The sequence below is a fragment of the Glycine soja genome, unplaced genomic scaffold (assembly GCF_004193775.1).
Source record: "Glycine soja cultivar W05 unplaced genomic scaffold, ASM419377v2 tig00034345_1_pilon, whole genome shotgun sequence".
Taxonomy (NCBI): domain Eukaryota; kingdom Viridiplantae; phylum Streptophyta; class Magnoliopsida; order Fabales; family Fabaceae; genus Glycine; species Glycine soja.
The window spans coordinates 14779-28673 of record NW_021143916.1 but is presented as its reverse complement, the minus strand read 5'-3'; the positions used below and the strand labels follow the sequence as shown (position 1 = coordinate 28673).

Genomic DNA, 13895 nt, shown 5'->3' with positions numbered 1-13895 from the left:
TGCTTCAAGATTCTCTAGACCAGGTGCCTGACATGCCTTTTTGATATCTTTTCTGTTTTTGTTGTTTTATTTACCATCATTCCCTGCTTCTATCATTTTTCATGTAATTTGGAATATTTAAAGTTAAATGGTCAATTCTTTTTTTGTATCAGTTTTTACACCTTTGTGAATGAAAAAAGGGAATCTTTCATTATGGTTTGGTTGGGCCTTTCTCTTTGTTTCCTATAATCTAGAGGATCCTTATCTTCTTCTTGGGTTCTGAAAAAATATAAACATCAACTCCCTCCTGTATTTATGCTTGATGTTATTTCTACGGTGTTTGGTTATGTGTCATGTCTGGTCTACTATTGACACATGGAAATCCAAATGCACTAGAGCTGCCCTCAAAAAACTCAATTTGGTAGAAGATAGATCTATTCCAAGGGTATAAGCTCATTTCTTTCCTAATAATATGTAAGTTTTACTTGCAACTAGTTGTTACTTCCCTGAATTCCTTGTCCAAAAGTCAATGATGAATGTAACCATGGTTTTCTTGAACTGAGAAGCATATTGGGTCAACATTTTGTCTGAGTTAGTGTGTAAAGCAAAAGAACTAGTGCAAGCATACAAGCTTCAAAATGTAGTTAAGACTGCAGACAACTTCTGTTCATGTTTGAAGCTTGATAGAAACACAGATGTTAGCTATAGTAATATGAGGAAGGCTGCTTCTTGAGAAGATTTGACTGACAACTATTTATTCTGTCCTAAAGCTGTAGATCTTCAGTACAAGGATTTAAGGCATTTTCAGTGGCATTGGGAAAAGGGGGAGCCTGTCATTGTCAACAATGTCCTTGAATGTACATCTGGTTTAAGCTGGGAACCGCTTGTCATGTGGCGTGCATTACGTCATGTAACTAATACCAAGCAATGGCCAACATTTGGCGGAGAAAACAATTGATTGCTTAGATTGGACTGAGGTTTGCTTAATTTCCCAATCTTTAACTTTATTGACCTTGGAGAGCTTTTTACCACAAATTTCATTCTTCACCTTCATTCTCATGAAGATTATGTTTAATTGTTTAATGTTGGTACTTATTTTAACTAGAACCACTGCGTTATGGCATTTGGAGAATTATTAATATTAGCAATTTTTATGTTGTTGAATTTCCTACATGTTTCCTTGAATTCAGTAACTCCACCTTTTCTGGATTGAGACTTGAGAGTTATTTCAGTGCATTTAATATTGTCAGTTATTGAATTCCATAGAGTCATCAGAACAGAATGTCCTGAAATATTTTGTGAAGTACTGAAAAATTACAATTTTTTTGGTGGATGGTTCCACTTAAGAAACAGTTTGTAGATGTTCTGCTATCTGGGTCATAAAGAGATACCGGCCTAAGGTGGAATGTTGGTAAACAAAACAAACATTAGGGTGATAATTAGAAATCATTTTTCTGAGTGTAGTTTTTATATTAGTCTCAAATTTTAAACCCTTGTTTCATGCTTTATGCTGTCTCTCCATCATTCTCAAGAAATATGGCTAGTGTGATCAATTTATCCTGCTACCATCATCCATCATATTCATCTTCTTAGTCCTAGGTTTTGCTCCTTATCTTATCATCTTAGAAAATTTTATCTCAATGTTTGGCTGTTTCTTGTCCCTGCCCCATTTTGCTGTTTTTGCTTTGCCTGCCCAGACCTTTCTTGTTGCCCTTGCATCCTTTGGTATGTTTGTCTAGTTCTTAGACTTACAGCATCTAGCTGATGTTGGGTAAAATGTACTTTTTATTTTTTTTTAGTTTGTTGAAAATGTTATTTTCAATTTGTACTCATTCTGTTTTTCTGTTTAGTAATCAGACTAGAGTAAATCATATCTGCTTTATTTACTGATTTAGTAATTCTTTACTGCTTTTACTGGACTTGTTTATTCAGTTTCTGCTGATTTCTGCATCTCTTTTGAGGTATTGGTTAAATGCAGGGGGAAATTAATATCCACCAAACTTTTACTGGCTATACAAATGGTCGTAGGGATTGGCTTGCTTGGCCACAGATATTGAAATTAAAAGATTGGCCTCCTTCTAATTTATTTGAGGAACAATTGCCTCGTCATTGTGCTGAGTTCATATCTTCCTTACCCTTCAAGGAATATACTGATCCTCACAAAGGTTCTCTTAACCTTGCTGTGAAGTTGCCTAATGGTTCTCTAAAGCGAGACCTGGGGCCAAAAACATATATTGCTTATGGATTCCTCAGGAGCTTGGACGTGGTGATTCAGTGACTAAGCTCCATTGTGATATGTCTGATGCAATATGCTCTATTTGCTTATTTCTTTCCTGGGCTGTTATTTTCAAGGATTTCTTCTAAATTATTTGAACTTTTTAAATAGATTTCATATTGGATGGTGTATAGTTTGTAGGATGTATAAAGTGTTGTCTTTTATAAGCCATTGCATTTCTCTGTTCTGTTTCTTATGAGTAGTTTGTGGCTTCAATTCCATGTCAGTTTTTAAGTTCTGTGCATTGTCTTCAATTCATAAATTCTCATTTGATTCTATATTTGACGAGTTATTTCCCTGGTTGTTATAATGATTGATTGATAATTAGAAAAACTACTCTGTTATGATAGTAGAATCATCACATTAGTATGTTTAAGGACTTGAAATGAATGATGCCTTTGGCTTAGAGAAGGCTTTAATTTGCGTATACATACTTATGTCAGTTGCATAGATTTTCCTGATCAAACATTTGTTAGTGTTTTGTATATTTTGCTGTATGTGGCCCTGAGTGCATGCTTATCAATGAAGAAATTGAAGCATTTTTTTTTCTTAATAATTTGGCTGTTTTAGGTAAATGTGTTGACTCATATTGCTGAAGTGAAACTGGATTCTGATCAACTTACTGTCATTGAGAAGTTGAAGCAAAAGCATCTCGAGCAAGAGAAAAGGGAGCTACTTGGTGATGATCAAGATGGAGAAACTAATGTTGACATGGTTAATAATTCATCTTCTACAATAAATGCTTTGCACAGGCAAAGTAGTGTTGAAGTCATGGAACAAGAAGGTGGATTATGTGATGGGATAGAAGTTGATCAGTTTCATCAACCGTCTGGTAGTAATGAGGTTGCCATTGCTAATGAGGATGGTATTTCATATGGATCAGAGCTCATAGAGGTTGACAAAGTAAAAATAAATCAAGGTGATTTGTTGTTGGGGGGGATGCTTCAGATGGTGCTCTCTGGGATATTTTTCGGAGACAGGATGTCCCTAAGTTGCAGGAATATCTGAAGAAGCATTTCAGAGAGTTTAGGCATGTCCATTGCTGTCCTTTAAAGCAGGTAAATTATTAAAATGATTCAGTTATCTGTCTGAGTACTCCTTATCAACCTGAGTCATTTATAACAAATATTTTCACCTTTAGGTTATATTTTTAAATTTAATATTTGGAGCTTTGCACCCTTATAACATTGACATTCTCCCATTCCCTTATTTTATTCTGATAAAAATTTCATTAAATATGCATGTCATAAAGGATTGGGTGAAGGATCAAGCTGCTAATAAATAGTTATTTAGAAAATAAAAAAAATGTTTCTTTGTTTATTTTATTATGTGGTAATGAGCTTTTCATTAATATGACAATAGATGTCATGCAATTGCAACTGTGTTCGTTCTTTAAACAAAGGCTGGGAATAGCATTATAGTGCAATTACCAGTCCAAAAATATTCATTAATTTTTCAAATAAATATGTTTTATAATTTGCAAAGTGAGTGAGTACAACCGGGAAATTGAGTGTATCCAACTAGACCGAGTTTCCCAGTTCTTACTTGTTCAGTGTTGGGTTGATTACATGGCACTGGGTTAGATGCATATCCGATTTGATATGTGACCCGAACCGGTGCTATGCCCGGATTCCGATTTAACCGGTTGGACTGGCTGGTCCAGTCTGAGTTTTATAACACTGCACACAAGACCCCTTTGGTCTTGAATCACAAACAGTACACTGCCCACTTACCTTGTACTGAAATTCAACATTTTATTAAAAGAACGAAGATAGCACGTTTGAACTCTATTCATGTTACATTAGGTAAAGTTTATGAATTGTTTATACTCTTTTTATTACAGCTCTAACAAAAAACTAATTCAAATTCAATTTATAATATATATTTTTTTTTTGCAGGATGATTGACTTTTGGATGTATAGGTCTTTACGCCTTTATCTTATTCTGCAATGACTCTGTGAGAGAGGAAGAATAAAAGGGAATGGAAGTTTGGAAAATTTTAGACTAGAAGAAAGCCAACTTAGAGTTGAGCTTTTTAAGAACAAATTCTATCTAAAATCAATTATAAGATGAACAAGATTTTTAAAATTTAAATAACCAAATGGTCTAGATCTAAAAATAAGCTGTATTTCACCTAGATATCTAGCTTTGATGGTTGCCGAACACCTTAGATTTTGGGAAATTTAATTCATGTACCATAGAAAAAAGAAGAAAATTATTCATTTGCCAGGTTATTTCTAGTTGTTATGTTTCTCTGTTGTATTTGTCTGAAGTTTGTCCTTGTTATGTTTGTCTCTTGTATTATCAGTTGGATCATGCCAATGAATTATCAAACTCCCTGAAAGAAAGTGCCAATATTAACACTGTTCGGGCATCGCTTATTGTTGAAGAATGCACAAGACTTGGTTGATGGTGAGATGATCTGATAAATATTACATATGCACCAATATTAATGCATGATTCTGATTTATTCTTTTGTTTAGTATTTGTGTATTGCTCCTGGATCTAGACCTTCCCCTATTGCTGTTGCTAATGCAAGTCACAAATTAATCACATGTATTTCATGCTTCGATGAGCGTTCACTTGCATATCATGCTGTTGGATATGGAAGAGGATCTCACATTCCAGCAGTAGCCATTACATCATCAGGCACTGCAGTTTCCAACCTTCTTCCTGCTGTATGTTTCATTAATATTGCTTGTTTTACATGGATGTCCTTATTTTCATGAATTTATTTTAGGGTAAATACATTTTTGGTCCCCCTATAATGCTCAATCTGCAATTTTGGTCTCCTAGATACTTTTATTTTTCACTCAATGTTTGACCATGGATAATCAATTAATGGTCAACTAACAAAGAACCAAAATCGCTGATTTTGAAAAATAGGGGGACTGAATGTCTTGATTTGGAAATAGGAGGACCAATATTGCGGATTGAGCATTATAGGGGACCAATAGTGTATTTTAGCCTTTATTTTATTTTGAATGTGTGATGATTTATTAATTTCATTCCTGTCACTTGGTTTGTTGTCATTCTGTATGCTGTTGCTAATACATGCATTATTGGAGTTCAATTGGTTGCTTTGCTGGCTCTTTTTTTGCACTTAGTTTTTACTTTTATTTCCATCAACTTGATTTGTAGTTTTCTCTTAGAGTTTAATTCCCCTCAAGGTTTGAATTGTATTTGCTTTTAGAGTTTAATTCAAATTCACTAACTATGATAATAATTTGATCATAAATTATCGATTATGATAAGAGTATTGATTTTTATAATAATTATTTAAAAATCGTATCTAAAATAATTTTTTAGAATAAATAATACATAGTAAATAATTTATGCACTGAAATTTTATAAAAACTTTTTACACTTTTATTTAATTATAAATTATCATATATAATAAGTCTGTTAACTTTTATAATAATTAATTTAATAATTTTTTATATGTCATCATTTCTAGTTAGTTGATTGAAAGTGTAAAAAACTTTTACACTATTATTTAATCACAAACTGTCATATGTGTGATAAATTTATTGATATTCATGATAATTATTATTAAAGTTATATGATAAATATTTCTAGTTGATTGATAGTATAATTTTCTTGCACAAACAATGCACATGCCTACTAATTAACTCAATATTAAATTAATTTACAATTTTTTTTTTCATTTGACAGTATATCAAAATAAAACTTATGCTTTTATACAAAAACATGAGATCCTTAATGCACGTTGTTTTTATATTTTGTTATATTGTGTTCATGTATTTTTTTTTTATACAGTGTTCATGTATTCAATATACTTAAAAATGAAACACTTTCATGCATTCAAGTGTACCAAACAAAATACCAACACTATATTTTGGAGAAATATGGTTTCAATGTGTATTCTTTTTTAAATTTGTAAGAAGAATTTATTACTGTTTATGGGCTGATATATATTTTTCCTGTAGGGACTGCAACCTAATCTACTAACTACTACTGAACTCTAATGCCAGGTCAAGTCTGATCTGGCTAAAATATCCAATCATTAGAACCAAACTCTAAATGTTATGTCTTGTAATGAGTGATTCTCTTACACTCTGAAGTATAACAATTTTACCTTATAGAGGGTTCAATTCAATCAAAGTAAAACGGAAAGCGTTTCCTTATTTATCAAATATGCTTATGTTTTGTAATGTTCTTCTACTAATATGTGGCAAGCTTAATCCAAAGTGATTTGTTTTGGAACTATCCAGTTGAATAGCAGCATATTTTCAGCCTTGAACTTTATATTTTATTGTGACTATTCTTGTTTAAGAGTGGTTTATGAATGTGGTATTGATATTTGATGCACGATAACTGGCCTTCTGTCAGGTAAAGGTTCAACAATCTTATTGCCATTACTTTAATAACTTTAAATACTAATTCTTTAGCCGCTCCCAGATTGAGTTAGATGAGCTGGAAAGTGTTTCCATTCTGTCAATGACCCTTGCATGGGATGAATTTTCCTTCTCTACTTTTCAAGAAGCCCATTATTCGCTTCAAGATTCTCTAGACCAGGTGCCTAACATGCCTTTTTGATATCTTTTCTGTTTTTGTTGTTTTATTTACCATCATTCCCTGCTTCTATCATTTTTCATGTAATTTGGAATATTAAAGTTAAATGGTCAATTCTTTTTTGTATCAGTTTTTACACCTTTGTGAATGAAAAAAGGGAATCTTTCATTATGGTATGGTTGGGCCTTTCTCTTTGTTTCCTATAATCTAGAGGATCCTTATCTTCTTCTTGGGTTTCTGAAAAATTAAAAACATCAACTCCCTCCCTGTATTTATGCTTGATGTTATTTCCTACGGTATTGGTTATGTGTCATGTCTGGTCTACTATTGACACATGGAAATCCAAATGCACTAGAGCTGCCCTCAAAAAACTCAATTTGGTAGAAGATAGATCTATTCCAAGGGTATAAGCTCATTTCTTTCCTAATAATATGTAAGTTTTACTTGCAACTAGTTGTTACTTCCCTGAATGCCAATATTTGTTTGACATGTTTCTTAGTTGATATTTGTCTTTTGCATTTTCTTTTCCTTGGGTCTCGTTAAATGTTAATGCTCAAAGGCTATTTTCGTTATTGTTGTATTTTTTTGTATTATATGCTAATATTTTAAGAGTTAAATACAATGGAGTGCAAACTATATTTGGGCCAAGCCCATATACTTTCAATAGTCTAATTCTAACTCAATCCATAATAACTCTTTAACATTGTTCCCAAATCCCAAGTTTGAGCATAAATATTAATCATGCCTAGCTTGTTACAAATGAAATAACAGTGTTTTCCGGTCACAACCTTTGTGAACAAATCTGTTAGTTGGTCCACCTGCCCTTATGTGGGAGGTAGATATAAGATTTTGTTGAACCTTCTCTCTGATAAAATGACAATTTATATGCTTATTCCTCTCATGAAAAACTGTTGTTGAAAGACAGAAAAACAAAACAACAGGACGCTGGAAACTGTGTCTTAACTACACAACAAAGTCTGCTTTATACAGTATGATTGCAATAAATATAATTATAGGAGATTTTATTCTTATATACATGATTTGATATGCCTATAAATCACATTCTAATCAAACATGCCTATAATTACAAAGATCCTAATTAAATAAGGGAACAAATCATAAAAAAATATAAAAAGAAGAATAATTTTTAAGAGATCATCTTGGATATTCTAAAAACAGGGGGACTGAGTGTCTTGATTTGGAAGAGGAAGAAATTATTCAAGTTTGTATACAAATAATATTTTTGATCTCTTTAGGTGACTAACAAAAATGTGCAGGTTGTGGAGGCAAGTCAAGATTTTGTGCCACTTATTTTGAGGCAAGTCAAAATGGTGCAGTGGCTTTAAATATTTTAGAAAACTTAATGACCTTGGTTCAAATCCTATTTTGTGTTGTTTTTCCTCTATTTTTATGTTCACAAACAACAAAAACTAGCGTAAACAACAAAAAAGTAATGTACTGGGCTGTGTGAGAAAGCAATAAACACTACTAAAATAATAGTATTCTACAATGCGCATTCAACAATGGTGGTTCCAAAAATGATGTTGTTTTAGAGGCGGTGGCATTATAGTAAATAAGAGATTTATTTCAACTACGTTTTTGTTGAAAACAACGTCATCTGCGCGTTACAAAAATGGATTTAGTGGACACCGTTGTTGAACTGCATTATCCAAGACGGGTTTTATAAACACCGTCTTTGAATCTGAAGTAAATTTTCATCTTTTTCCCAAGCATACTTGCACTCTACCCTAGCCCGCATTACCTCACTCATTTTGTGCCCTTAAGCTTGTCTCTCTAAGTTGGTTGCCGTCGTGAAGCACACCAGCACTGTCGTGGTTGTCGTCGACGATTATACAGGCCAGATCGTCGACGATTATACACTTCTAGTTTTGAAATATATATACCCTAGGGTATTATTGTATACTACTGATGTTGTGTATTTGATACAGAAAATCGAAAAAGAAAAATTGGATTCGAGGCCAGCACCTCTAGACAAGGTAAGAGTGGAAGGTAAGCTTAAGTTTTCATATCTCCATTGTGCCTTACAATTGCTTTATTTATACTAATTCCTTGGTAACATAATTTGACATTTTGTGCAAAGGTATATCTAAGGAATTATTGGCTAACAATTTATGGGTAAGCTTGTCTCCCTAAAGGCAGGACCATCAACCATCTAGCAATTCTTCATTCCAGGTCAGCTTCCTTTCTCCCTTTCTTTCTTATACGTAGTCTTATGGTGTACCCCTGGCCATCTTTGATTTCCTTTTATCTGCACCCCTGGCTTCAGTATTTGGACCTCTGGTTTGGTGTTCTCTGTTAATTGCCCCTTGTTCCTCAGCTTTTGTATCAGTATTCCCGTATGGTGTATAAAAATTAGAACAAAGGGAGCATAATGTTGTTTGTGCTTATTATGTTGCAGTTTTGAATTGTATAATGGTTTTTTTTTAAGAGTGTCTATTATGCTAATGAAAAAGGATACGTTCACTGCACATTGAAAATTCATTTATGTTAATCACTAAATATGCATTATAATATTCATAGTTAAAATTCCTATGCTGCCATAAGTGCTCATCCAAAGTGATGGATGATGCTTTATTTCTAGGCTTGGTCTTGGTTAAAAGCTAGAGAGAAAGATTTCAACACTCTTTTTAACCACTGGTCTACCAATCTTTCGGAGTCTTTTGTTTAAGTTGGGTTGGGTTTCCTGTATCTTCTGTGGTGGGGTCTTGGTTGGGTTTCTTCTCTTTTTTGGAGGGCAGCACCATAGGTGTCTTGTATTTGTTCATCTTTCATCAGTACCTCTGGTACTGATATGTTTATATTAATACTATATATTTTCTGCCTTCCAAAAAAAGAAATATTCATAATTAATTGTGCCTAACCACCTGGTATATTCATCTGGAAATTGAGTTACAAAGATGAAGTGGGGCCAGAATATGTAATGGTAATGGTTAGCAGACAAGTTATTTAGGAGAGACAAGATTCAACAAAGGCTGGAAAAGAGGAAGGGAAAATTAATCATAATGTGGGAGGATGAATTTGTGCGATGTAGCCAGTTTCCTTCTTTGATCCTTAAGGACAAGGTTGTAGCTCCAAGAAAGGGCCATGTTAGGACATTTGGTTCAGTCATGGAGTAGACAACATAAGAGTTGGTCAGGAAAAAGACAGATCAGGAAGCTGGTTAGCTAGAGTTAGTGAGTAATGATGAGTTGGAACTAGTTAGTTAGACTTGGGCATTGTTGAGAGCAGGCCAGCCAGTCATTGTGAGTGGTGCCCTAACATAAATCAATTCACTTATTATTGATAGATCCTTCACTTAATTTTCTACACTCTTTTTGAAATTTGGAAAGAAGGAATGATTGTTTTCTATCCTCCTCCATTTCCGTCCAACCAAGCACACTGTAAGTGGAATGCATTATTATAACACATCTTTATTTGCCAAAAAGTCTTGATGCAGAAAAATGACAATATAGTACATACCATACGGCTATATGCAACATCACACATTTGGTTACCAAGGGTAGACAATTCCCAGTCTAGTATTCCAATTACTTGATCCTGCAGCAGAATGAAAACTTATCAGGCATAAGAACTGGCTTCTAAGATGCCAATGAATTATTATAAGTCCTAAATGCTAAATGTGTGTCTTGACACTGTCCAAACTCTAGAGTAAACTATACATGGCATTGAGAACATAAAGTTCTGTTTTTTTTTTTTTTTGATCCATAGGAATTGAACTCAGATACAGGAGGGGGCATACAACAAGTCATGCACATTGCTCAACCAACTGAACTAGATCTGTTAGTATTTCTGTTTTTAAAGTACAACAGTTATGATACTCTAATTTTTAGCATGACCAGATCAAAAAGCTATGCATTAATACTAGGACAAAGAAAAATACTTTTCAGCCAATGGAACTTTAGGAAAGTGTAAAATCTTATTATATGCACCTGCCATGACCGTTACTTTATGGACATGGGTCAGACACTTTATGGACCTGCCATGACAGTTACTTTCTTCTCCTTGAATGCACGTTTGCAGGGTATGTTCAATTCTTTTTGCATAATATTTATCATGTTTTGATTTGCTTGGCCTTGTATTTCAAATTGTGATGCTAACAAGTCTGAATTGCAACACAAAAAGGCTAAAGATTAGGGATGTTAATAATGTAATGATATAATTGATGAAGTTGGGGGGGTGGGGAGCCTTTGTGTCTACAACTTTTTGGCTGCCTGTTTTTTTGTCTGTATTGGATTAGCCTTTGTGTTGCCCCTTACCATAGTATTTGGCTGGAGAGGAGAGGTCTTTTAAAGAATAGCTTGTTTGGTTCAATGTTTGGTGGGGAAGGGGAAGTGAAGGGGCTATCATCCCTCCCCTCATTATTTACTCCCTTTCATTATTTGAGGATTTGGGTGGACAGAAAAATACTGAAATCGTTTAGACTGTGAAGGAGCTAATTTTCTAACATTCCAAGGGAAATATGAAAAATAAAATGTTTCATAGAAACCAAACCTCTTCCAGCATTCAGGAAAACTTGAAAAGCTCATCTTCTTGCATGACTATGGTCCTCAAAGTAGTCATGCATATCTCAGGGAACACCAGTTTGTTTACATAAGATGGCATCTTTGTTTGACCACCCCAACTATAGTTGTAAACTTTGTCAACTTTGCCCTTGTTATTTTCTCCACTGTTTTGGGTGCCTATTGGAAAGTATCCATTATCCAGCAAAGTTTTGGGTAAAAGACATCTCATTTCAGCCTTCTGTAAACATTAAACAAAGAAACAAAAAGTGTAATTACAGAAGGATGAAATTTTAGTATACATAACCAGTCTTCCTTTTGTGTTTTCTTCAGGGTGACTGTATTTCCTGGGAATCTCACTTTTGGTATCTTAATCATAGCAAAGCTCAAGACTTACAATCTCTCCTAGAATATGTCAATCTTTCATTTGTCACAGTTAGGAGAATTTGGATTCTGGACCTTTCTAGTGGTTTCTCTAATTTGGATTCTTTCATGTCTTAACTCATTTTCCTAATTGAGAAAGTTCACCATTGATAAATTTATTTGAAAATTCAAAGTTCCTTTTATGGAGAAGGCTTTTGCTTGGACTGAGGGATTGAATGGAATCAATAGTAGTGATTCTTGCATGATCAAATCTGATGTGGTTATATTTTTAATTTTACATTGTTTGATTGCTAATCTTTTGTAGAATAGCTATGAAGCATGGATACCTCTTTTGTTCAAAGTGTTGCCATGTTTGGCAAATTCTTCTGAGGAAACACCTGTTTTGTCACCTTTAGTCCTAGTTTGATTATTGGGTAGTTCAAAAGGTGAAGACCAGAAGCAAAAAGTTGTTACTAAGCAAGTAAAAGTTCAAGCGGTATTAAAGGCAATAAAACATGTTTGAGATGCCTTATCACTGATTGTGATTGATTGCTTTTGGTTTTCAAGTTGGTTTTCTTACATTAAGGGCATGCTTGATAAACCTGAAAAGTTATACATTGAATGTATTATGTTTGAAAAAATTCTAATTTTAAGTGTTGACAAGTGCAGCAAAGAAAACCTATAGCATTTTGTATATCAAACATTACAACCAAAGTTTCCTATAACACTGCACTAAATTTTAATTTATTTTATTTTATCTTATTTCCTGTTTGTGACTCTTTGATATGTGAAATCACAAGGAGCTCTAACTAATCCAACTCAGGTTAGGTGGACCCATTTAAGGGGATAAAACTTTTCTAGTGCCTAATTTTTCTATTAACAAAGCTCAAACTTAATACCTTATTTAAATGAAACTAATCTTGTCACTTGGAACAATAGATGTTAACTTTTGGTGTTATCTTGATAGAGCATTTATTTTATTTAATTTTAACTTGCTAATCACATTTCTAGTATGCATGCTAAAGTGAACATAAGTATCATCACAAGTATGTTCAGCTTAGCAATAACATAAATATTGAAAAATTACAATGTTTTGTTACATTTATGTGGTGCCACTGCCTAGCTACTTGCTAAGAAACTTCTGTGTTTTAACCAACATGTTATTTTGCAGAAAAGTTGGCATCTAATTTTTTAGCCATTGAAATGCCTTCCCTGGTTTGCTGTGGAAAATGTCTTAATTTATGGTTTAAGAAGGATCTGATTAATATCTGACTAGTTGCACTTCTTACATACCTTGTTTTCTATGGTATTTTAGAGTCCAAAGAAGGTCAACTTGGTTGCTGCTCTGGTTCGTGGTATGCTTGTTAAAGATGCATTGATGCAGTTGGAATTGACAATAAAACGAGCAGCAAAAACTGTATATCAGGTAGTAACACTAGGTATTTTCATTGTCACCTCATTGGACAAGCTTGCAAAATCTATAATTTTAATTGCTTTCAAAGTTCCTCTGTGAATGCATCAGGTTTTGGTAAAAAAAAAAAATAATTTAACTCATTCTTTGCCCCCTCCCCTAGCTCTTTTACTTTTTGTCATTGATCTCAAGGACCAGGTTTTCAATGAGGTTATATAAATTTTTACATGGGACAATGTCATGACAGTGAGTAAGAAGGAATTGCAAATTCATTTCCTTATTATATTTAATTTTCTAATTTCATGATTTTTTCCTACTTGTAACACCAATATCAAATTCTCTGGGATTCTTGCTCTTCCATGCTTTATGGTGGTATTTAACATAACCATTTTTTGATAATTTAGTATTTTTCTGTACGATTTTATGGTGGCAATAACATTTTTTGTTTCATGATTGACATTGGAAGCAAGCTGCGGGATACAATCAAATCTTTTGGCTGTGTGCAGGGAATTCTGATCTCAAATTGTCCACGGCTATGCAGCGAAATTCTTGACAAGTTGAACCACCCTTTTCTACTTGCATTATCTATATGCTTCCTTCCAGGTTTGTAACTCGAATACTACTTTAAAATAAGTAACTGAATGATTAGTATTGATCAATTAGAATAACTGGTAGGAACATTAGGATCTCTTTAGCGATGACAGAGTTCCAATATGTCACATCACAACCTTTTTATCATAGATATCCTTGTTTTATAGATAATGATTTCACAAATTATATTGTCTTGAGCTGGACTATTGCCTTTATTTCC

The 13895-nt window shown here is 33.6% G+C and overlaps 1 protein-coding gene and 2 long non-coding RNA genes across 4 annotated transcripts; 2 read left to right on the top strand and 1 right to left on the bottom strand.

Moving 5' to 3' along the window:
• The first annotated feature begins 1962 nt into the window (after positions 1 to 1962).
• On the top strand, positions 1963 to 4666 carry LOC114404420. Of its 2 annotated transcripts, none has more exons than XM_028367380.1 (3): positions 1963 to 2286; positions 2825 to 3312; positions 4563 to 4666. In XM_028367380.1, exons 1-2 carry the CDS (start codon positions 2275 to 2277, stop codon positions 3260 to 3262), a joined length of 450 nt encoding a protein of 149 aa, XP_028223181.1. In that variant the 5' UTR covers positions 1963 to 2274; the 3' UTR covers positions 3263 to 3312; positions 4563 to 4666. The 2 variants fall into 2 exon arrangements, with proteins under 2 accessions (XP_028223181.1, XP_028223180.1); XM_028367379.1 differs by lacking the exon at positions 4563 to 4666 and adding an exon at positions 4153 to 4324.
• A 4277-nt stretch (positions 4667 to 8943) lies between these two features.
• LOC114404421 lies at positions 8944 to 13681 on the top strand. Its single transcript, XR_003664965.1, has 3 exons — positions 8944 to 8983; positions 12989 to 13099; positions 13551 to 13681. It is a non-coding gene; the product is annotated as an uncharacterized LOC114404421 (long non-coding RNA).
• Positions 10055 to 11845, bottom strand: LOC114404422. The gene is made up of 2 exons (XR_003664966.1): positions 11303 to 11845; positions 10055 to 10348 (listed from the first exon to the last, which is right to left on the bottom strand). It is a non-coding gene; the product is annotated as an uncharacterized LOC114404422 (long non-coding RNA).
• Positions 13682 to 13895: the final 214 nt, after the last annotated feature.